The sequence below is a fragment of the Gadus chalcogrammus genome, chromosome 13 (genome assembly GCF_026213295.1).
Source record: "Gadus chalcogrammus isolate NIFS_2021 chromosome 13, NIFS_Gcha_1.0, whole genome shotgun sequence".
Lineage (NCBI taxonomy): Eukaryota > Metazoa > Chordata > Actinopteri > Gadiformes > Gadidae > Gadus > Gadus chalcogrammus.
Genome location: NC_079424.1, coordinates 14,719,504 through 14,743,642, shown reverse-complemented (window position 1 = coordinate 14,743,642; position 24,139 = coordinate 14,719,504). Strand labels below are relative to the sequence as shown.

General features: G+C 44.9%; 3 protein-coding genes across 6 annotated transcripts; 1 reads left to right on the top strand and 2 right to left on the bottom strand.

The window, feature by feature from the left end:
- Positions 1-16: 16 nt before the first annotated feature.
- Positions 17-8,320, top strand: tespa1 (thymocyte expressed, positive selection associated 1). 3 transcript variants are annotated; one of them, XM_056605272.1, is made up of 12 exons: positions 17-225; positions 932-1,137; positions 1,470-1,512; positions 1,818-1,858; positions 2,145-2,195; positions 3,038-3,077; positions 3,444-3,497; positions 3,729-3,818; positions 4,032-4,240; positions 5,183-6,441; positions 6,545-6,620; positions 7,010-8,320. In XM_056605272.1, exons 2-12 carry the CDS (start codon positions 975-977, stop codon positions 7,102-7,104), a joined length of 2,121 nt encoding a protein of 706 aa, XP_056461247.1. In that variant the 5' UTR covers positions 17-225; positions 932-974; the 3' UTR covers positions 7,105-8,320. The 3 variants fall into 3 exon arrangements, with proteins under 3 accessions (XP_056461247.1, XP_056461248.1, XP_056461246.1); XM_056605273.1 differs by lacking the exon at positions 17-225 and adding an exon at positions 236-771 and having other exon boundaries at positions 935-1,137; XM_056605271.1 differs by lacking the exon at positions 17-225 and adding an exon at positions 236-771.
- Positions 6,870-11,877, bottom strand: tarbp2 (TAR (HIV) RNA binding protein 2). 2 transcript variants are annotated; one of them, XM_056605282.1, is made up of 7 exons: positions 11,631-11,863; positions 10,903-11,217; positions 10,630-10,699; positions 10,335-10,452; positions 9,874-10,019; positions 9,400-9,595; positions 6,870-8,968 (listed from the first exon to the last, which is right to left on the bottom strand). In XM_056605282.1, exons 1-7 carry the CDS (start codon positions 11,681-11,683, stop codon positions 8,811-8,813), a joined length of 1,056 nt encoding a protein of 351 aa, XP_056461257.1. In that variant the 5' UTR covers positions 11,684-11,863; the 3' UTR covers positions 6,870-8,810. The 2 variants fall into 2 exon arrangements, with proteins under 2 accessions (XP_056461257.1, XP_056461258.1); XM_056605283.1 differs by having other exon boundaries at positions 6,871-8,968; positions 9,874-10,001; positions 11,631-11,877.
- A 7,325-nt stretch (positions 11,878-19,202) lies between these two features.
- sp7 (Sp7 transcription factor) lies at positions 19,203-23,716 on the bottom strand. Its single transcript, XM_056606123.1, has 2 exons — positions 23,596-23,716; positions 19,203-22,336 (listed from the first exon to the last, which is right to left on the bottom strand). Exons 1-2 carry the CDS (start codon positions 23,629-23,631, stop codon positions 20,990-20,992), a joined length of 1,383 nt encoding a protein of 460 aa, XP_056462098.1. The 5' UTR covers positions 23,632-23,716; the 3' UTR covers positions 19,203-20,989.
- Positions 23,717-24,139: the final 423 nt, after the last annotated feature.

Sequence of the window (24,139 nt, the reverse complement as noted above, 5' to 3'; positions counted from 1 at the left end):
TCCACGGTCAGAAAACATTAGACGATGCTGTATACATCACACATCATTGGAAATTCAGGGGCGGGAAGAAAAGCAAAGCAAAGTCCAAGCGTTGCCTTCCTGGTCACTCCCTTGAAGCTTTTAGTGGGTTGGAAGAGGGAGAGGGGGAGTAATCAGGGTGGAGATGAAGCCACTGACTGTAACCATATGGCTTTAACCGCGCTGGGAGGAGAAAATCGTTCACGGGTGGGAGGATTTCTTATGCAGTGGGCTGTCTGTCTCAGCCCATCTACACATCTAGATGTAAACAGGATTCCCCTCAGTGGGAGGTGTCCTTAAACCGGCAAAAATTAATAACATTAAATATACACGCGTGTTACACATACTCACGCAACATAAATGTGCAGGCCTGGCTTACCGAATGGCTATTTTTGTAGCATATTCGTTAGATTCATTTTTTGTTGACTTACAAATGTGCATAGCATGAAGATGTTCCTCCCACGTTTTTACTTAATATTAGACAAACGTTGACGTTAAAGTTGACTACTCAGTTCTTGACCACTTTTTAGTAGCGACAATTTAACCAGACATGCATGTCATTTAAACTGGATATCATCGGAAGAATATATTGCAGAACAGTGGTGATGAGATCTATGTTGTTGGAACAGGAAACGACAAACTGCAGTTTCAAAGTGAAACAACCAGTTAGTTGAGGTAATGTTGGCTAGTCTCATAGAAAGATCTATAGGTGTGGTAATGTGTAGACACGGTCAGCGGCAACAATCCAGAAAGGTAAATCAAGTTTTGAATAACAGCTCTGGTACCAGAAGAGGGCATTTTAATGATTAATGTTGTTACAATTATTACAATTAAGTAGGACTAAGGGTTTTCTGTGAATTAAACCCCTTTAATGATAAGTATTTTCCTTCTATTAATATTGTAATCTTTCTAGTAGTAACAGGCACACAGCAGGAGATTGTTTGTGAACCAGGCAGATGGATAGCCCCTCTTCTAAAGTCAGGCATCAAACCTGGATCCAGAGCAGCAAAGATTCGTGGCACAACCAGAACGTCCAGGACCTACCTGGACCACAGTGTGACCCATCCTCCAACCTCCACTCATCCACAGCCAGTTCATCTAATAGCATCATCTCAGATGGTCGGTTTGCTACGCATCTAAGCTAAAGCATTTTTAGATTATAGAATGCTGCATATACCATTGTAAATCGTATAGATTATTTAAGGGAATAGAGTAAAAACGTTGATTGCAGAGTTCAACAACATATGGATTTTTTTTCCTGAGGAAGAATAAGTTAATTTATTGTGTTCTTTATTTTCTTCATTAAGCTCAGTGCAGATGACTTAACATTCATGGTAATTAAAGATGGAGCATTTAAAGGGCTTCTTAAATGAAGGCTGTAGCATTTATTATATGTGTCAATTGTATATGGCCATTGCTCACTAAGCCCTCACATGCATGATTTTGCACAGGATGCAGCGATGGAAAGATTGAGAGCTGGCTTCTTGGTTGTGGGTGAGTGTGTGACATTGCTATTGATTAAAGAACTGTCTTACAGAGAAACTAGGACCAGCTTTCAGTGGAAAACACCTTGATAGATGAATGGAAATACTGACAAGATCAAGTATATTCCAGAAAGTATAACCTGTATAGCCCATGATAACATTCAACAATATCTATCTTTGGAATAATAAATAAATTCTGCCTGTGTTACATAACTGAACTTTTAGTGAGTGTGGTTACATAAGAAGAAGAGTTGAGAGGAATAGCATATATACTCTGAATGTTTGAGATTGATATCGTTATGCTACCTCTCACAGGATGGGGACAGGATCAGAGAACGCTGGTGGCCTGAATGCTGGTATGTTGAAAGTACACATTTGTCAGAGCAGTACAGTCAGGCTTTGTGATTAACTAAACAAAGTATTGGTAAACATATATATATATATATATATATATATATATATATATATATATATATATACTGTATATATACAACCATGTAGATATTAACAAGTACAAAATGTCAATTAAACAATATAATATGTGAAAATAAACCCTGGAATGAATAACATGTATGTTTTGTAAAGATTTGGAAGTGCTTTAGCCTGCATTACTCTTAAAATAAATACTTAACTTTTCATCAGAGCATACATGGAAAACTAGCTGTGATGATGACCTAAGCCTTGGTGCTGATGGTGAGTGCTTACATCTAAGTTCCCCTCCGCACGCACGCACGCACGCACGCACGCACGCACGCACGCACGCACACACACACACACTTTATACAAGGTATAAATTTTGGTAAATCATGAAAATCACTCACTCACACACCATAATTATCTTACAGGGCATTGCATACAAAAATGAATGACCTTTATTTATTACCTTTGCTTATGCTATGAATGTGTTGTTTTGCGTGCTTGATTCCATGCATCATGTTTATTTAGAACAACTGATAAACATAAAACTAATATGATCTTATTGTCATGCAACTCAAATTGCCCAAATTAAATGTTCCATCTCCATTTGTCTACATCCTATACGTAGGCCAACATTCTTGCAGATAAAAAGACCATATTTACATGTACAGGATGTTGGGTGAGGTTCTGCATTCAGGGAAATTCTTTTTTTTTGAATTGAGAGATATTGTGTTAGATTCTGCATTACCACATTAGGCTGTTAAGGGAACAGGAAGTAAGTTTATTCTTCCGCTGTTCAAATTCGACTTTTTTCTTGCATGTTATAATTGGTCCTTTGTCAAGTTATGTCACATTAGTGAAGAAGTTGAGCTTAATAAAAAGTTTGTAAATCGAATTCATGCAAACTGTTTACACTTATCCAAGCCTAGTGATGTACATGCAATAAGATGCATGTACAATAACAATAAGATGCAACTATCCCATAAAGATTATCAGAAAAGCCTGTAACACGAGTAATAGATATTGTAGCATGTAATATATAAACTGTGCTTATGTGTATGATGTAGTTGAGGTCTTACTAAGGTAAACCCAATGAGATTTGTTCTACTCTGTTATAGCATCTGCAATCAATCATGGAGACAGTAAATCACTAGTAGGGTGAGTTGCATTATTTTTTCTATTTTAATTTACAAGAGGTTGACAATTCCAGCTTTAGAAAATGAACATCATTCACAATTTAGTGCATGCAGTAAGCTTGCTCCCCCCCCCCCCCTCCGCAGAAAGGGAGGTAATGACAGCTTGTTAAGCTATAGTAAATCTTAAATGTCCCCAAGGGGAAAAGTGATTTACTAGTGGTCTGTTTGAACACATTGAGACAAAAATTAGAGTATGAGGAATTTGTTGGCCAAATGTAGGTTGATTGTATAAAAAGAAGCGTCAACTTTAAACACATTGATCTTATTGAACTGCTATCCTTTTTGTAATGTTTTTTTGTTTCCATCTTTGTTGTGGATTGAACTGAAGCCTCTCACTGTTGCCACCTCCGGGCAACACATCGAACAGCAGTCCCAGCACTAGGTCAGTGTCTGGACAACCTGTCCTTATGTTATGTATATAAACTATAGTTTACATTTCAAAAGTCTGTAAGGATTGTTGTATCTGTGGACTGTGGGTACACCAATGAACAGATTAAGAGTTCCACTACTGATGTGAAAATATTTTTCAAAACCCTATACATGAAGTTACCTGCTGTGTGTGCGGTATCCATTAAAAGCTCTTCATCATCATTGGTTTGTTTGCTATTGGCAGCAATCCACGGCAGAAGCCACCTTCTCTGAACCTCGGAAACAGTATGGCTTCCAGCTGTCCGTCCTTCTCGAGCATTAAAACCGTCTCAAGGTGAGGCCGTAACCAGATGGAGGGGGGCTAAGGGGGGCTAGCACCAAAAGCCCAGACGGTCTGCTTCCATTTTACTGTATTTTCCTCCGTGTCATAACCTTTCTTATTGTGGGGTGTGTGTGTGTGTGTGTGTGTGTGTGTGTGTGTGTGTGTGTGTGTGTGTGTGTGTGTGTGTGTGTGTGTGTGTGTGTGTGTGTGTGTGTGTCCCACCAGTGTGTCAGAGGTCTTGCAGTCTTGCTCGGAGGACGCGGAGGAGACGCTCTTCCAGCTGGGCTTCGGCCACGACATGCCGCAGCCCCCCGCACGGGTACCCCCCAGGTTCTTCACCTTCCACTCCCAGCTCCAGGGCATCAACTTCCGCCTCTTCCTCCAGTCCCAGCTGCAGAGGATACAAGAGGAGGATCCCAACCTCTCCATCGCCAGTAAGACCACGGCTGTAAACTGTGCTGTGAAACGATGCTGCTGAAACTGTGCATCAAAGGAAGTTTTGAAGTGGATACACTATGGCGTTCTATAATACTGTATGGATTGTTTTATCAAATACATTCTTGGGAGAAAGGGTTAACGCTACCAACTTCTGCAGGATCAAACTTGCAACCTCTGGATTAGCAGTCAAAGTATATTAAAGGGCCCCTTTTTTACCAACAGGTTTGAGGGTGATAAGCCTTTACAGGCAGTTAAAAAATAGGTCCTCTCTTGGGACTGGGTGAGATCACAAGTGGGAGTGTCCCCCTAGATGACTGATGTACAGATCTGCCCACCAATCTACCCGTAGACAGAAGTTACTAGTCGTCTGGCTCGATGCGGCTGGGGTTTGCATCTCCAACCAAGCCGGGATTCTCGCTTGATGGTGTCACTTTAACTGATGACACCATTGTCTTTAGTTTTTGACACATCAACATACACTTTTATTGCCGGTTTAGTTTTTTATTATATGTCTATTTTATGAGGAATACAGTTTGACCTTTGACCTTGATTTATTTCATGTTATTCCTGTTTACACATTGGAGAATGTTTAACACATATTTCCAGAGGGAAACCCTATGTTCTTGATATTAGGAAAAAACACGTTGAATATCAATATCAGTAATCTAATAGTGAAATATTTTCGTAGTGATTCTATATACTAATTTGGCTTTGCCGTTATTAATGTGTTAATGGACCTTCCAAATCGAAAGGAAGACATCCAGCCCTTCTCAGCAGTCAGAATGCAACCCAGTGGGAGCTCCTGAATTGGTGGATTCGTGATCATAGTTTACCTGTTGAGCTCCCACTGGGTTGCATCGTCATGAATACTGATGCATCCACTATTCCCCATGCATGTCGGCAGCTTTGACATAATTAGCCATTTTTCTTTGCTGCAGGCCGTTTCAGACAAGTGGAAGCCCTCACGGCCACGGCGAACGCGTTCTACTCGCTCTTCTCCCACGTGTCCCGCACGCCTCTGACCAAGCTGGCCCCCCTGGAGCCCAACCTCGCCCTGTCCCCCGTGGAGAAGCTGGACCGCTTCCGTAGCGCCGTCAGCGGTGTCCGTAGCGAGCCGCGCTCCCCGGTGGAGAGGCTGAAGGACACCGTCTCCAAGATGTGCCTGTACACCGGCGGCGCCCGGCGGGCCTCCGACGGCGCCTGCTCCCCTCTGGCCTCGCCCAGGAGGAGGCGCCCCGGGCTGCCCGAGGTGGTGGGCATCGTCTTGGAGAACGCCAAGATCAGAGCTCCCAAGAAACTGCATTTCTTGGAGCCGTCTCTGGATGTCCATCCACACAGGGACAAAGAGGAGGAGGAGGAAGAAGAAGAGGAGCCTGTGCAGCAGATCACTGGGACTGACGTACGGAAGCAGAAGATAGGCAACACGGGGTGTCACAAAGGAGTGGGGACCGGCGAGCCATTAGATATGGTCGAGTCCGATCGGACTGGAGTGGAGTCATCAGACCTTGACAAGAGCAGGTCGGTGAACTCAGTCAGCATGTGGCCCGAATCAGGGGAAACTGCTTCTCGAAGAAAGTGGCAGCGTATTTGCAAAGAGGCGGATCGCAACCGTGATGCGACGGAACGATCGCTTGGTGACGCAGCTGCAAATTCCCCCCGGGGAATCAGGGTCAGCCACGACATCATATTCCCAGCGATAGTTGAGAACTCACAACACCACGCCCTCGTCTGCTGTTCAGCGAAAGACTACGGCGACGCAAACCATTTACCTCAAGTCTTTTCGGGGAGGAAGACCAGTCCTGTGAGGACATGTTTAGGGCCGTACCGATCCAATAAGACCTGTGAACCATCACCAAGCAGAAGCAGAGGATGGTCTATGAACTACTCCGATGCGGAGAAGGTCTGTCGATTGGATTCGGCCGATCCCCGTTTAAATAAATATGCCAGTCGAGGAGGCCTGACGTTAAGACATCAACTGGTGCCCGGCAGCATTCACCCATCGTGTTGCAACACGGTCACAGGCTGGGAAGAGGACCATGTCATATCCTTAGCGGCACAAGGCCTCGATCCCAGTTCAAATTGTCCCAAGGAGGCTCTCCGCAGAGGGACAGGAAAGCCACTCAGTCCATTGAAACATCCAAAATTGAAGCACATCTCAAATAAATTACACCAGGCGAACTCTTTTGAAATCGAGGAGGTACGGTTTGTTTCATGTTAATAATAGGGCTCCACTGCCTTAGATTCACCATTCATTAATTCATCACAGTTCTTATCTACTTGTCACTTTTTTTCTCCATCAGGTGAGCAGCGCTGGAGAAGAGGATTTTGGACAGTCCGAAAGTACACAAATAACTATAACAAAAAGTCAGTGCAAAGGTAGGTCATTGCAAAAAGTGTTGGAAACAGCAGCAGCTCAGAGGCAGAATCCTAGCATTCATGTGCCACAGCATAATGACTAAGATAACCCCTTATCAATTATTGATGAAGAGCAGACCAACCGCAAAGTGTTGAAGAACATTCAGTATGTCACTGAACTACCAGACAAACAGTTCACTCACAACAGAATGTATTGCATCGCATGTAGGATTTTCAGCTGTGATTGTGATCCATTTCACAAATTTAATGTCCACACGCATTAAATCCATGGGTGATAATTATATATTAAGGTGTATATGCTTAAAAGGTCATACAGTGCAGAATCATAGGATGCAGGGAGTGTGTCTTCAGGGGTTGACTGTGGATGTGCTGGATGTGTCCCGGTGCAGCGGCGATGTTGGAGCGTGGAGACAGCATGCAGTCAGACAGCAGCGGCTTCGCGGAGGAGGAGGTCTGCAGCTCTTCAGAGAGGGGTGGGCGCTGACAGGGCTGCTCAACAGACTGGACCCTCGGATGGCATCATTGGTTTAAGATTCACTATTTATTTGAATAAAATGTAAAAAGTATTATAACTAAACAAATTACAGCACGTTTCAATTATTTCATCCTCAATTAAACCCAGTGCTTTTATGTGACGAAAAATAAAATGTCATTTTGACATTTTGGCTATATTGCTACATTTTGCAATATGGTACAGAATGTTTCAAGGGAAACAGAATTTAGCTCACATAATTGAGTCAACACTCCGAAATTAGAAAAACAAAAACAGGAATTATCTTTACATTGTCAAAGACTGCACGGTAGTTGTGCCAATGTGTCTGCTAACATTTCGAGGTAGATTCAGGAACACTTGGTTGCGAGATGCTGTGCAAAAGGCAGTGATTCACTCAGGTGCACCGCCTGTACTGTTGTTTGCCCTTGAAGTAAAACATTTGCATCAAAAAAGGTGTTAATCTACACACATTGATGTCTGCTGTTAAAAAAAAAAGAATAATATAATTCATGACCAAAAGGAAATGCAGTACATTTTGTAAATGTAGCTTCATCACAATAGGGACTTTCTAAAAAGGTTTACAGCAAGTGCATACATGGTCATAGACATACATAGGTCCTTGACAGAATGGATTTGTTCATGCCACATTGGTATTTAGGGGACAAATTAGGAAAGTCCACATACTCCATACTAACTAATGGCCAAATTGTTCCCAATGGAGGTAAGAAGAAATAGCCTTTGTTCGATTGTATGCAGAGATTTGAAAGGATTCCAATAGATAGATGGCTACCATTAAATGCTTAAACTTAAACAATTCCAGATTCAATTGGTACGTTTTTCAGGAGTATGAAATGCAATATTAGTAACCTTCAGTGTAGATGCAATCATACATCCTGAAATCCTTTAAACAAAAGGTTTAAAATGTACACTATACTGCGCAAGGAGCCAGCAATACCTACTTTTATCTAAAAACGGTTTTGAATGTAAAAACAATCCAACATTGAGGTAACAAGGAAAATATATATCTATGCAAGCCTAACCGCTGCTTTAAGTTAGTGTCAAATAAATAGATCAAATACAAATTTTAACTAAACCGTTTTAAAGAGGAGACACTTAAAGGAAAAAGGTATATTAAGAATTCTTAATTTGACATCTTTAAAATCAAAGGGGAACAGTAGATGACTAAAAATGGATGAATTTAAAATAACGGTCTACTTGAAAAAGTCTTAGCAGCTTGAAAAGTCTCTTAGCAACATGGCTGGTGATTTGGATGTCATCCGACTATAGAAGTGGAGATAAGGAAGGAAGCACAATTTTTCCAAGAGTTCATTATTTTCAAATCTATGACCCCTGCTCCTTTCTGAATGGCAGACAACTGTTGATTGAACATATTAGAATACGTGTTTTCACATGGGGATGGGATATTTTTGGAGACATCTGTGCAACAGTGTCAACATTTCGTACAGCCATAGGTCCATTGGCTAAAAATGTTAAGAGATCGATTGGACAGACTCCGATGGGGGAATTTGGCGAATTGAGTTCCATCTCTAATAACTGAAGTTCAAAAGTTCAAAAGAGGCAATATCCGCATGGTGAAGTGCTTTCATTGGGGGGCTTTCAACATGGCTCTGTTGCTGTTGACTATAAGTTTGAGAATATAATAGAAAGAAAGAAGAAAGCACAAGGTGGTGGTCGTATCACTTTCCTCCGGCCATTATCTTGAGGTACTGCAGTGCATTGTGGGCGGCGTTGGCCCGCGCAGCGTCCGTGTTGGGAGCGAAACCATGGCACACCGTGATTGGTTGGGTGGACAGTTCCACCAGACATTGGCAGAAGCCGCTCCGACTGCGCTCCTCTGAAAGAACAAGACGAACACATGACTAAATTGACCGAGATCAGCACTAGCATCAGCTCAAACCAATTCATGTTTGGTACGCGGCTGCAGGCCTGCATGCACACTTCCAGTGTTGTAGTTAATATACCATTATTAATAAAGTACATCTTATTTCATAAATTATATTATTTTTAATATTAGGTACTCATCTTTAAACAGCATACACTTCCTTGATTATTGTTGATCTTACTTCTCAAAATTAATATATGTTCAAGTTTGGAGGTAAACATTAATAAAAAAACATAATGTTCAGCTAATGCCGAAAGGGAAACTATTCAGAAACTTACTGGGTCCACCACACCGTTTCTATTTTAAAATAAGACCAATATACTGTTGAGTGGAACAATGAGCTATAACGCCCGCCACGGCCCCGGCGCCGACAGCATTCTCACCTAGATCCAGGTAGCTGACGTCGAAGCGCTGCTCCAGCGACAGGTCCGTCAGCAGGGAGCAGGAGGTGCAGTCGGGGGCCGTGCCCAGCGGGTGGCTCCGCAGCTGGAGCATCTTCTCCCCCGCCGAGTTCCGCAGCGAGTCCCACGTGCAGCCCAGGCCTTTGCACTTCCCCGACTCCGCCCGGCTGCCCATGTTCTGCGGAATTGAGACGAGGAAATGCTCACTTCGTGAAATACTGAGGTTTTACAATGTACAATAATGGCAAAACAAAACACAATGTCAGAAAAAGCGAATAAACGTAACGCGAAAACAAAAGTATACCCAACAATGCCACTACATTTTCAGCATTCTCTTCCATTCCCGACATGCCGAATTGAATCTCAAAATCGTATTTGTACGACTGTTTGAATGGAGCGTTCATAAGAGGGATCCTATGCGTTGTTACTGGGGGGTCGGGGTCTCTGGTCGCTCACCATGGTGAAGGTGTCGTCCTCGGGGTCCGCCTCGTTGGGGGTCCTCAGGTCCACCGGCACGTCGTGGATGCGGGCCAGCATCTTGGCCGCCGCGTTCCTCTTGGCCAGCTTCTTGGACGTGCCGCTTCCTGCCGAGGGACAGGAGCCTTAGGTCACACAGCCACACCAGAGGATTGTATCGTATGCTGTCCTGCGTTGGGCTGAGCCATCCTCTCATGGTTCACTGAGTGAACAGACGATCGATGGACAGCAGTTATGACTGTTTATTCAAAACTCTGCATTTGTTAACAAATGTTCAATATCTGATCACAGGGCATTTCAACTAACGCTGTTGTTGCACTACCGCACAAAAGGCACCGCTTAAAATATGCCTAGGCATACATTTACATACACTGTATTCACGTTCACCTAGATCAGGATACACAAACAAATGTTGCACGTCTCATAGAAGTCATTCTTACCTATTTCTACAAATCGTTCCACTCGGCACGTCATGGTGAACTCTTTGCGGTGTGCTGGGCCGGACTCCTGGGTGACGGTGTACTCGGGAAGGCGCCAGCCTTTCTGCACCACCAGCTCCTTGGGGGAGCATTTGTACGTGTGGAAATATTTATACTCACAAATGCATACGTATGCACGGGCACATGACAGACACAGAGATAGAAAGCTCCATGTACAATTAAATGTTGCTTTCATGAGAAAGATCTATATTGTTCACATTTATACTAATGAATTGGATTTGTGATCATAGTTTACCTGCAGAGCTCCCACAGGGTTGCATTCTGACTGCTGTGAAGTGCTGGATGTCTTCATTTCGATTTGGGTGCTGCAAAAGAGGTCCAGTTAACATATTTCATATCGGCAAAGCCAAATCAGTATGTAGAAACACTATGCTCACTTGGACTTTAACATAATGATATTGCTTCCAATAATGGCGTAAAAGTCTGGAACATATACAGTATACACTGCAGTGCACAATACACACTTCCTCAAACCGAAAGAGGGAGGAACTTTAGATGCTCTGCTAACCTGTCTTCTTCAACAGCTTCCTCAACACTTATAAACCCCTCTTCTCCGACGCTAACTCCAATGAGACCTCCCAGGCCTCCTTTTAGCATCTTCAGGGCAGCCTCAGCTGCTTTGTGTTTGGCCGCTTTCTTGCTGGGGCCCTGGCCGGTGCAGCTGATCTCACCAACGGAGACTCGGAAGGTGAAGTTGGGCTGGTGGGCCTGTCCCTCCGCCTTCAGCAGGTCGTACACTGGGGTTTTGCCTATCCGCGTTCCATACTCCTGCAGCAGACTGATCGGCGTCTTTCCGGGATTCACAGCCAGCATTTGCTCAATACTAGAGGGAATTAAACAGCCTTCAATGGCATGCATTACTTTGAACCATTGAAGTAGCACGTAGCCTCAAGCCTGCACCGATGTGCTATGCACTGCAATACAACTTCCTTTCATTAAATGAATGTTATACGTAGTTTACTGAATGTTCGATGCATACATTATGTCATATTAATATAGTAGTATTTTAACACACGTGTGCTAATCAGCTAAAATACATCATGAGTTTTTGATGATATCGTATTAACCAAGATAGCGTTACATAGAAGATTGCATCATCGGTTCGCAGTGATCAAAAGCCATGTGGCATGTGCAATTACAAATGTAATATCTCATGCACATCTGCTATGATTAGCTGTTATATTATGCTAGGACATTAGCTCAGGCACAGTAGCTAGCAGTGCGTTAACTTCTTACCTGGAGCACCCAGAGTTTTTCGTGCAGCTGTCCGGTGCTGACTCGTCGTTCATTACCTATTTTACAAAGATAGAGCCGAACGGTTTCGGATGGCAGAACCCCCCCACCAGAAGAGACACTTGCTTTCATTAGATGGGATTTTCTGATTAAGAGCCGAGAGAGCGACATGAGAGGAAACGAGACCCTCCTCCGGCAGGCAGACCCAAATTGCAGTTGTTTTATAAAATCTGACGTCCACAGAGCTGTCGTGATCCCGGCTTCTCATTGGTCCGTCCGAAAATGGAGCCACCTGTTTTATCATCCGGAGCCTACCGGCTCTATGGCAGGCGGGTGGGGTTCGTCGAAAACGAACAAACACTATCGTGTGTGTGTGTGTGTGTGTGTGTGTGTGTGTGTGTGTGTGTGTGTGTGTGTGTGTGTGTGTGTGTGTGTGTGTGTGTGTGTGTGTGTGTGTGTGTGTGTGTGTGTGTGCGTGCGTGCGTGCGTGCGTGCGTGCGTGCGTGCGTGCATGCATGCATGCATGCATGTATGTGCGTGTGTATGTATGTATGTATGTATGTATGTATGTATGTATGTATGTATGTATGTATGTATGTATGTATGTATGTATGTATGTAAATTGTATAAATATTACGATTTCACGGATACATATCTGAAGTCTAGGAATGATTTAATGACCCATTATTTTCATATATTAAGCCTACTGTGCTAGGTTGTAATCGGTGCCGCTTTTACACAAAGCAGGCATACATTTTAGGAAGCAGCTTAGAGTTTAATATCAGTTTAGAAAAATGCAGAACATTAGATCATTTTTTAAATATTTAGTATTGTTGCTCCCTATTTGCAATGGCTAGATTATTCCTCAAGGGGGGGACAGACATTCAACTATACGCTGTAAAATCAGTGAAGGTCCTAGGTCTTCAGTCTTCATTTCCACCAGGGCCTCAGGGATGCCCAGCTGTAATTGGTAATTTCTCCATTCATTGTATATGTCATAATATTTTAGCGATAACTGTAAATTATATATAAATGTAAATATAACCTTATACATTTATTTGCGTAAATTAGATAATATATAATGTTGCTATTGTTGCTTTTGTTTTTAACAACTAATCGAGCCAAGTTCATCAAAGATATTGAGATCTATATTTCATGAGAAAATCTAGGACCTTTTCCCGCTTGCGAAAGCTGAACTGTTTGACCCCATAACATTGTACCCATTGTAGCCCATTGTAGCCCTCAACATCTTAATTATCTTCAGCACTAATTTTCCATGCTCTCCAGACCCCTACTTGCTGGTCCAACACCACAATTGAATGACCATCATTGGCTAGTGTTTCTACAATATGCAGTTATTTTACAGTGAATCGTAAATACATGTGGTGGAATATAAATAATAATGCCAAGACTGTACTCATATGTGCTCACATACATGAAAGTCTGTACATATTCTTATTTATTCTCTCTCTCACTCCTCACTCTCACCCCTTTCTTTCTCTCTTTCCCTTTGTAAGACATTTACCCACAGGCATTGACAAACACACGCACACACTTGCGCACACACACACACACACACACACACACACACACACACACACACACACACACACACACACACACACACACACACACACACACACACACACACACACACACACACACACACACACACACGCACAACCCCCATAAATTTCCCCTTCCTTCACCCCACTCCTGGCCCAGTGCATTAGTATATGTGGTCCCTTGGTTGCCAAAATCATCAGTAAATATCGTCAAGCGTGGAGCTATATGAACGCTCTTTTTTTCCCTCCCTCCACAATATGATGTGTTTCCTTTTTTGTGTGTGTTTTGATCCCTCTCTTGCGGCCAGGCAGCTCTGTGGCCAGGCGCGGGTTCGAGTGGCGCTCCCGTGTTATTTTTGGCAGGAACAGTGGTTGGTGGCTGTTGAGGAGAGAGGAGACAGGGGGGGGAGAGGGGGTAGGGGGATAGCAAAGTCCAAAAACCAAAGGCTGTTTAAAGGATTTCTGTCTGAAGGAATTGCTTTTTAACGATCAACAGCGTCAATTGTGGACGTGTGTGTGTGTGTGTGTGTGTGTGTGTGTGTGTGTGTGTGTGTGTGTGTGTGTGTGTGTGTGTGTGTGTGTGTGTGTGTGTGTGTGTGTGTGTGTGTGTGTGTGTGTGTATTCATTCACACGCACACACGTGTTTGCATATAGTACAATCTCACACTTCAAACATCTGGATGCATTAGCACACTCAAACCTAATTTGTACATGGATCACAATTAATTTATCAACACTTTGTTCTTTATTTATACCCATTGAAACAATGGTTTAACTCTTGCCTTATTTCCAAGTGCTGCCTCACAACAAAGATAGTGTCAATAAGCAAATAGGAGTCTTTACATCAATGCCTTTGGCATCAACATTAATGCAGACCATACGTTTGACATATGGTCTGTATAGTATACTTTGGATGTTCGATTCAGGGATTGGTTACTGGTTGTTTTGACTCTCTTCTATGCAAGTGAGAGCGCCATGCTGCATGCTATGGCTCCATGTAGCATCCGCCACGAACACACCTCCCACTTCGCTGCTCCCTCATTTTTTTTAACAAACGCCATTCTCAAAAAGAAATAAAGACAGAAAGAAAGAAAGAAAAAGATTTGCCCTCTCTCCCACTACTCTTGGCCCTCGGTCAAGAGAATGTTATTATTCCACTTTATTTATTTATTTTTATTTGGCATGTGCGTCATTTGTGTGTGTGTGCGAGTGTGTGTGTGCGCGCCATGTCATTGTGCATGTATGCGTGTTGAAACCACAAGGATATTTCAATTTCTTTCTGCGTATTAAATAAACATGCAGCAGCAGCAGCAGCAGCAGCAGCAGTGGTGGTGGCGGCAGCTCCTCCAACGGAGCGCTGCTGCTGCCTGCCAGTGAGCTTTGGGGTTGGATGGGTGGCGGTGCGGGTGGTGCTGGGTGGGGGGTGGGGGGGGGGGTGGGGGAGAGAGGGAGGGTGGGGGGGTGGGGGGGTGGTTGTGGCCGTGGCTCTCGGGGGGTGAGGCAGCTCATGGTCAGGGCCCCCAGCCGGACACACTGGCGCCTCGTGCTGGAGGACTCTTGAACCGCCAAGCAGCTCCGCCGAAACCCTGCCAGCCCCAGCTCCCTTTTCCCTCGCTTCCAACCCAAGCTCGCTCTCCCTCTCTCCCTCTCTCCCTCCATCTCCATCTCCATCTCCATCCCTCTCGCTCTCTCTCTCTCTCTCTCTCTCTCTCTCTCTCTCTCTCTCTCTCTCTCTCTCTCTCTCTCTCTCTCTCTCTCTCTCTCTCTCTCTCTATGTCTCTCGCTCTCTCTCCCTCTTGCCACACACTATCTCTCTTTCCCCTTCTATCTCTGTCTGTGGGAGAGGGAGAGACAGACATAGAGAAAGATAGGGAGAGAGGCAGACAGACGTCTGTCTCTCTCTCTATATCTTTTTCTCTGTCTCTCTGTCTCTCTCTCTCTCATTCGCTTTTTCCTCTCCTTTTTTTTCCTCCTCATTTTTTTCTTGTTAACTTTAAACCTGGCTCCATTATTTGTTTTGTTTGGTCTCCCTTATATAAACCACCACCATGTTTTTTTTTTTCTTTTAGCCAAGGGACTCCTTTATTTATTTAGTTTCTTTTCACCTTTATTCCGAGCGTTTACATTTTATTGTTTTTAGGTCATTTACCGAGCTTGTGTCACCGTGTCGTCGCCTAAACTGCCTCACTTTGAATGTTCCAGGGAAGTATTTAGTGGCTTCATGTTGAGAAAAAATAAAAAAAACGGGATGGTTTGGGCCGCATGTCAGTCAGAATTCCATTAGAGTCGTAAGCGTTTCTGAAAGGAGAGAACAGTTTACGCTCGCTTCATGTATTTGTTAGGGTATTAGCTTGTAATGGACACCCGTTTTCTAAGTGTTTTTCCTACCATCTCCATGAGCTATTTGTTCTGGGCTGTCATAGTGCATCGGGCGGCTTCTCTTGTCAATGAACAAGACTTTCCGTTGAGGTTGAAATGAAATAAACCACACAAAGAGCTTATGTAGTCTTAGTATGGATACCCTGATGCAACCCTGCTCCCTTGATCCATGTCGACCAAGCAGGATAAGGAAATAGTGTCGCCGCCGCAGCATCAGCATGTTTTTTCATTGCATCTATGCATCGTTGTTTACTATTCATTTTTTAATCCAAATCCGACGGGAGAACATTGGGTTCATGCGCCAAGTTTCAGTTGGCATTTAAGAGTTAAAAATCTTTAATGTAAAGTTGATGGGTAGTCTCCATTTTGGTGCGGCAATTTTCTAAACTTAATTTACCCCTTTTATCTCCCAATTTGTCACCCGGAGGCGATTAAATGGGGAAGGATATTATCCTTTTTAAAGGGGCACATAGTCACCCACAACCCTGCCACAGTAGCTATAAACAAAATGGCCTCGTTTAGAAGGGCACTTAGTGCATCTCGCTGCAGCGAGGGCGGAAGCCCTCGACAGAACATTGCATTAGAAGCTGCCATAACAAAATATTGTATCACAGTGTTTGTATAGAAAAACAAATTAGGCTTTTATAGAATTAAATTGAGTTACACTGAGTGAAGATTAGTCCATGGTTGTTCTTTAACAGTTAAAAGTCTAAACTGTGGAAAAACTAGGCAGGAGGACAAGATTGATATGGGAATAGGAATAAACATCTAATCCATATGGAGTCAGTACATGTAGCACATTGACTAACATAAAAACACTGATCCAGGATACATCCTTGTGTTTTTACTTTTAGTTTGCCCTACACTCACCATGCAACATGAAGGCTTCAAGCCTGCAGCAGGGTCTTGACGGTTCCTTACCAAACAAGCGTGAAGACGTTGAGGGAGGAAGGCTGATAGGCATCTTGACCAAAGCTTGACCCTCTTGTCCTCTTATCTGTCTTCCTCCTCAATCTGTCTTCCTCCTCATCCCTTGTTTCATTCCATCCGACCTGTGATCCTGGCGGGGGTAATGTTGTGGTTCACCTGGGTCGTTGAGCTTTCAACCCCTGCTCGGGACTTCACGGTTCTTGTTTTCCACCGATGGCCACGCTACAGAGCCCCGGGCCCCCCAAACACAGACACACACACATACACGCACACATAGACACAGACACACACACACACACACACACACACACACACGCACACACACACACACACACACACACACACACACACACACACACACACACACACACACACACACACACACACACACAGAGACACACACCACAAACACACACACACACAGACACACTCACACACAGAGACACACACCACAAACACACACCTCCTACCCCCATCCTGCCATACAGGCTGGATCATACCTGCAGCCACCTGTGTCTTTGTGAAGAAATAACACCCGCCCACCCACACACACACAGTGGCCCAAGGGTCCCTGATGGAGGAAGCCTCCCTCTCAACAAACACCCTCCCCACCCGTGCCTCAGGGCTGCGTTGGGGTGTTGGTCCATTGTCTTTTCTTGACTATTCAGTTAGTGATAGATAATGGCAGGAAAGAGAGGCACATTAGCATTGACTCAGCATCCTCATGATGCTATTTTTTTTATTTTTCCTGTGTTTCAGAATGGTTGTGCTGGAGAATTGTGGCCTCTTTTAAAATTCACAAACACATGCACGCACACATAAACACGCACACACATAGATGCCCATACACACAAACCTTGGCATTAGGTATTTAAGTACTTCGATTAAGCAAATCATTTTAATTGATTAAATGTTTCCCAAGAGACTTTGCGGATTTGCCTGGCTGTGTGGTTATTGCCTGTGTGATGGTATTTATAGCTGTCACTGTGTTCTGTTACACTTCGAGTTCTTTAAAAAGCTCTCTGTGAAGTGTCGCGTTGTGATTTACCAAACCATACGGAACACGCTGTCCAGATTCTGGCAACACACATGGCTCATCACATGCATGTATTTATCCCTTTACAATCCTATTTGAAGCGACATTTAATGTTCCCAACTTCCTAAATAAAATAAAAACCTTAAAAATAGAACGAAGGCTACACCATTACCACTGCTGGAAGCGGGTATAAAAAGAGCAAGAGGGAGAAAATTCCAGTAGCAACAGTGGAAAAGCCACTGGCCATCCGTCTTTACCCCCCAAACCCTCAGTCGTTGACACACCCTAAACCCCCACCCAACCGCCACCCTCGCCGGGCCCCACCCCGCCCCGGCCCCGTTTATTTTTTTTGTTGTGTCTTTTATGTTGCGGACTCGACCACGCGGCCCACTTCAGACCACCATAAACAAGGCGGCCCCTGATGACAGAGTCAGTCCCGGGACGTTTTATATAAATTGACCTCAACTACAGCTCATTAGGAGAGTTAAATTGGAACCATGCAGCCTGGGAGGTGTAAGTGTCCCGGCAGGAGCATCGGTAGCTGCAACCACGTGATGTCTGTCTGTCTGTCTCTATCTAGCTCTCTCTAGCTCTCTCTCTCTCTCTCTAGCTCTCTCTCTCTCTCTCTCTCTCTCTCTCTCTCTCTCTCTCTCTCTCTCCCCTTCTCTCTCTCTCTCTCTCTCTCTCTCTCTCTCTCTCTCTCTCTCTCTCTCTCTCTCTCTCTCTCTCTCTCTCTCTCTCTCTCTCTCTCTCTCTCTCTCTCTCTCTCTCTCTCTCATTACTCTTCCTACTTCTATATTCTGCAAACATTTATTCAATCTATTATGTCATATTTAAGTATGATTGAGGGTTTTCTGAGAAGTTTCTAAAATTGTCTCTACAAAGCTGTACTATACGGTATCATTATAAAAAATGTGTGGAGAATAGTTTTTATCAACTTAGCATTGTATGTTTCCATGTACTATTATTAGACATGATAAAAACAGATGTACTGCTGTCCTCGTCATCATGGCTATCTCCTCTTGTTTGAAAGAAGGTTTGTGCATCCTTCTCAATCATGTTAAACAAGCTTTCGCTTTTATGAACTCAGTAAAGGGGAATCAACACAAACAGCACCTGTTGCAAGGCTGCGATTCAAAAGTCTTGTTTTTATGATGTGCATGAGTTGCACCAGCATGCAGAAGGTGAAGGGCCCCTGGGGAGCCCAGTTTCAGTCCCAGCGTAAAACACAGCTGGTGGTGGCCCTGCCTGTCCCTAACCCGTCTTATGTGTGTGTGTGTTTGTCTATACGTGTGTGTGTGTGTGTGTGTGTGTGTGTGTGTGTGTGTGTGGGGGGGCATAATTGGGGGACCTTTGTTTGACCGCCTCCCTCAATAAACAATACAACCACAGCTCCCCTCCTCCTCTAATCCCCCCGCTCCTCCTGCAGTACTTACTGTGCTGCTGGAACATCTCGCGTGGTAATTACCCCTCCTGGAGCCGGAGAGAGAAAAGTAATTGAGCGCGAGTGTATAAGCACAGTGAACTCTATGAAAGGAGATCATTGTGTTGGAGGCAAGGGTTCACCTCGTGGATGGCTTTGTTTGCTCGGGGAAGAAGATAATGAAAGTACTCGGTTGGTCGGGCGCGCGGTGGAAATATGGCGAGATATGGAAAGATGATGAGGAGATGGTCTTATCACCGAGCATTATGTTTTGGGGCGGTCGGGAAGCAAAAGAAAAAGGGTGTTGTCATATAATGTACACTCTTTATGGATAGGCTACGTTCAAAACAGTTTAATATCAAAATAGCACCAGTGAGGAAGAATCAGTTCAGTTGTTTTAGGTTTTCAAATAAAGGTCCCCAGAAAGTCACGACTGAATATCATGTGTTGTTTAAAAAGACAAGGGTTTTATCTTCAATGACAGTATTGACATACACACACATTTCACAATCCGAGACAAACGCACAACTCATATTTAGTTTGAATAATACAATAAAATCAACATCAGTTATTACACATACGTGATATTTTTTTACCTGAAGCTACTCAGGCATCTCCTCTTTAAGGAAAGTTTCAACCTTCTCCAAGTATAGAAAATACATAGAAAAATAAGATACTTTATAATGCACTTTTCTTATTCTTATACATCTGTAATTTTGTTGGAAATGCATAGTATATAAAAATAATGAAAAGCCCCTATTCAAAGTTACTTTTATGTAACATGTGTGGTAAACTTCACGATAAAAAGGCGTAAGGAGATAGTTTTCTACCTTCCAGATTTATAAATAAAACGTCAAACACCATAGCACTGTCTCCCCCTTAAAATCAATAAATAGAACAAAAGGCTTAATTAAATCAAAACATTTTTTGGCCAGCTTGAACTATCTTGCAGTTTTCAGGCCATTATATTTCCTGTGTGCTGCAAGAGAATCTTCCATGTGTATAATTTAAGACATAAATTAATTATTTTATGTAAATATGAAATTAAATTAGACAAAGCATGAAGCAAACAGGCAAACGTATGACACATACAATGTTGAAATCAAATTTTCTTTGGCAACAAGAGGCAGTGTGTCAGGAATCTTTGGATAATTTGGATAATGCTGAGTAAGTGAGGCCTTAATTCTCTCTCGGCATGCAATCTTTCAACAATTGCAACTCCCAATAATTCTCTAGAATCACTGCTTTGGTTTGTGGCCTTAGCTATTTTCTTTACTATCCTGTAGATTCAATTTCCTCATATTTCTCATTCTAAATTCAAACATTTATATGGGCCTCCCACTACTTACATGCCTTTGATTTAGCTTTGTGTGTGTGTGTGTGTGTGTGTGTGTGTGTGTGTGTGTGTGTGTGTGTGTGTGTGTGTGTGTGTGTGTGTGTGTGTGTGTGTGTGTGTGTGTAGCCTGTCTGTGTGCTCACTGCTCATGTGTACGGCCAACTCTTACTCTCTCTGAAAAGTCATTCCCTGCATCTTTTTTGTGTATGTTTGTGTATTTATTTATGCTGTCTGTACATGTTTGTGTCTGCACTTTGCATATGTTTGAGTTGCTTTGTTTGCGTCTTTGTGTGTGTGTGTGTGTGTGTGTGTGTGTGTGTGTGTGTGTGTGTGTGTGTGTGTGTGTGTGTGTGTGTGTGTGTGTGTGTGTGTGTGTGTGTGTGTGTGTGTGTGTGTGTGTGTGTGTGTGTGTGTGTGCGCATGTCTATTTACGTACATATGGTTGGAAACACCCATTTAAAACAGGCATGCCAATGTGAGGCGGCTCACGTGTGTGGTCCACGGCAGGTGGATCGAAACCTGTGACATGCCGAGTCCGTTTTTTTTTTGTTGCAAAGTCTGTCCAAACATTGTCCGTCTGACCCTCGCACTGCCGAGGGGTTTGATACCCTTTACCGGTGACCTCAACTCATCACCCAACCCGACCAACGGGCGAAACCAAGCCCCTACTGAAGCGCGCCTCACGGGGCCGGGTCAGATCTCCAGCAGGCCGCTGCTGTTCTCCACCCCGTTGGGCGGGCCGTTCTTCTCCTCTCCGTTGCTCATCGCCTCGGCGACCGTGTTGCCCGCCCCGGCGCCGTTGTTGACCTCCGCGCCCTCCTCTCCCCGGGGGTCCGCCTCCCCCTCCCCCCCCGGGCCCTTCCCCTGCAGGGCGGTCTCGGCGTGGGTCTTCTGGTGCTTGGAGAGGTGGTCGCTGCGCGTGAAGCGCTTGTTGCACAGCAGGCACGTGAACTTCTTCTCCCGCGTGTGCGTGCGCACGTGCCTCTCCAGCTCGTCCGAGCGCGTGAAGCGCTTGCCGCAGAACAGCCAGTTGCACACGAAGGGCCGCTCGCCCGTGTGCCAGCGGAGGTGGGCCTTGAGGTGGGAGGCCTTGCCGTACACCTTCCCGCAGCCCGGGATGTGGCAGCTGTGGACGGGCTTCTTCCGCAGGGAGGCGGCCGACGCCCCCAGGCGCTCCAGCTCCTGGCAGTTGGGGCAGTCGCAGGAGGACCGGCTCTGGGTTCCTCCGCCGCCGCCGCCGTAGCCCCCGGACCCCCGGGCGGGCTTCAGGCCCATCTGGCTCTCCATCAGCCCCGTGCCGGGGACGGGCTTGGGCTTGTACATGTCCTGGGGCAGCATGTGCTGTGTGGGCTGCAGGAGGTGGGAGGAGGAGCCGAGGCCCACGGAGGAGTACGGGGCGGGGTTCAGCGGGGTGAAGTCGGTGCTGTAGCTGGGCAGCTGGGGGCTGAGCGAGGCCTGGGGGGCGACGGGCTGCAGGGAACCCTGAAGGCCCCCGGAGTCCTGCGGCTGGGCGGCCGACAGCCAGTTGGAGTTGGGGTGGACGTCCCACCAGGAGGAGGTGCTGTTGGCCGGGGCGGCGCTGATGCCCGGGTGGATGCCCGTCTTGTACCAGGAGCCGTAGGGGTGCGTCATGTCCAGGGAGGTGTAGACGCTGGCCAGGCAGTCCGCCGCGCCGTGGCCCTTGGAGACAAGCAGGGACGGGTCCTGGGAGCCCGAGGTCTGGAAGGAGTGGGAGAAAGGGTTGTACTCGGAGGCGTAGCCGCCGCCCGACGGAGGGGGGCTCCCCGAGGGGGGGAGGAGTCCTCCTCCTCCCCCGCCTCCGGCCGCCGCGAAGGAGCCAGTGTAGGAGTCCGTGAGGCCGCTGGCGTCGCGGCCGTTCTTGGCGTGCAGGTCGGAGGTCATCCCGTAGGCTTTCTTCAGCGGTGCGGTGTTTCCGTGCTTGCCCGGTGTGGCGGTGTCCCTGATGGGGCTGGTGCTTCCAAACTTGTTACAGGTGGCGGTTAGCATAGCCAGAGGACTGGAGCCATAGCGTGCTTCTTCCTGGGGAGAGGAGATACAGAACATGAGACAGGAAGTGGCTGCGCGGCCGCCCGCCTCCAGTGTCAGCGCCGGGGCTAATAAAAAGCTGATGCCTGACTGCCACCGCCGGCTTTTCCTGCCTCGGCTGCCACACTTTTTTTTCTCTTTAGTGGTCAGGGAATTTATAGCCCGAGTAGTTTGTGTTTAGCTTTTCTGCAAACATTGCACTCTGCCAAACAAAGGGACGCAAGGAGGTCTTTTGTGTCGCGGAAACCGCAGTATAAAATCCCTCCCTCTCCCTTTGTATACATGTATTTCAGATCCCATGTATATCACATTTTGTTTTCCTGATGGCAGTTCCCACGTGTCCTAAAGAACCCTATGTGATCATGTAAGATGGTCACCTGAGATCGTCTGAGAAAAGGCCTGTTGTCACTCACCTCTCATTTAACATTGTTCCATCTCTTTTTCCCCTTGTCTGGTTTTACAGATTGAGTACTTTCCTACTACGTCAACATCGAAAGAATGACCAGCCTTTTTTTGTAAAATTGTTTAAGCTACTGTACCTTTTTTAGTTACCTCTCATCATCATCATTCCTCATCCCCACCAGTGCTTTGCTCTCACTTGATAGGCAGACCATGGGGGATAATTGAGGCACAGGCTACAATACACGGCATGAGGTATGTAGTAATACCATGGAATAGAACTTCTTACATTTATAGTAGGTTTTTATGTTGTAAATTGGTCCGTGCCATAAAGATCTAGAATCATTTCTCATTCAGGGTCAATTTGAGTAATTAATACAATAAAACCTTTTTTCTTTAGGTTAGCCCAATAACTATTGTGTCGTTGTTTAGTTTGAGCTCTCACTTATGACAATCATGATCGTTAAACAAAAAATGTGCATAAACGTAATTTGAACCAAGTTTCCTAAAACACAGCAGCCTAATTTATGGTAACCAAAGAAACGCACCACTGAACTTCAGTGCACACATTATGGCTCTTAAAAGTTTCACTCAAGTGTCCGCGATTTCGTATCATAGATTTCGTTTTTCACCCATGTCGGATTCTTAATGCTATTTGATTAATCTGAGCCAACCTAACGCAACATGATGTTGTCCCATGTCAAGCTTTTACATTCAGAAATATAAAAAGCACCACAGTATGCAATACTCAAGTGACAAACGCAACTATCAAGCGCAATCATAACAAATGCTCAGCAGGTATATTAGTGATGTGTGAAGCAAGTGTGCGTAAATGAAAATGAATATATACTTACAATGATATTCCCTACCTCCAGAATAGATGCGGCCATCCCTGAGAAACTAGATCCTGAAGGAGCTGAGGGGAGCGGGAGAGGAGAAGAGTGTGGTCCCACGACAACAGTTTGGGGGAACTTGGGCACGAGCGCAGGGAAGTGTTTTGAGAGACATAGAACACGCCCCCTAATTATGGGGCTGGGACTCTTTGAAGATTTGCTAAGAAGCAATAAAATTTGAATGAGGGGTCGGGGGGGGGGGGGGGCCGGGGTGGAAGGAGATTGGTGGAGACAAGAGGACATCCCCCTTCCAGAATTGCGAGAGTTTAATCGTTTCTTTTTTTCTTTTGGAGTAAAAATGTATGAATGGGTTACTCATCAATCACCATGCAGCCATTATCTCCGTTTTGAAATGGCGAATTTCCACCGGGATTTTCTCAGTCTTGGTTGGGAGAATGTAAGACGTTGAACATTGTCCACAAAGTATACATTAATGTAGGCCCAGCCAGCCGGCTCATTATCTCTTCTCTTAAAATACGTAAAGGCATAGATTGTGATAATAAAT

Coding starts and splice junctions, on each gene's coding strand:
- tespa1 (XM_056605272.1), top strand. CDS start 975: ATGGATAGCCCCTCTTCTAAAGTCAGGCATCAAACCTGGATCCAGAGC. Junction 1,138..1,469: donor TAATAGCATCATCTCAGATG/GTCGGTTTGCTA, acceptor GATTTTGCACAG/GATGCAGCGATGGAAAGATT. Junction 6,442..6,544: donor ACTCTTTTGAAATCGAGGAG/GTACGGTTTGTT, acceptor TTTCTCCATCAG/GTGAGCAGCGCTGGAGAAGA.
- tarbp2 (XM_056605282.1), bottom strand. CDS start 11,683: ATGAACGACGAGTCAGCACCGGACAGCTGCACGAAAAACTCTGGGTGC. Junction 11,218..11,630: donor AAAAACTCTGGGTGCTCCAG/GTAAGAAGTTAA, acceptor AATTCCCTCTAG/TATTGAGCAAATGCTGGCTG. Junction 10,020..10,334: donor GGAACGATTTGTAGAAATAG/GTAAGAATGACT, acceptor GTGTGACCTAAG/GCTCCTGTCCCTCGGCAGGA.
- sp7 (XM_056606123.1), bottom strand. CDS start 23,631: ATGGCCGCATCTATTCTGGAGGTAGGGAATATCATT. Junction 22,337..23,595: donor TGGAGGTAGGGAATATCATT/GTAAGTATATAT, acceptor TCCTCTCCCCAG/GAAGAAGCACGCTATGGCTC.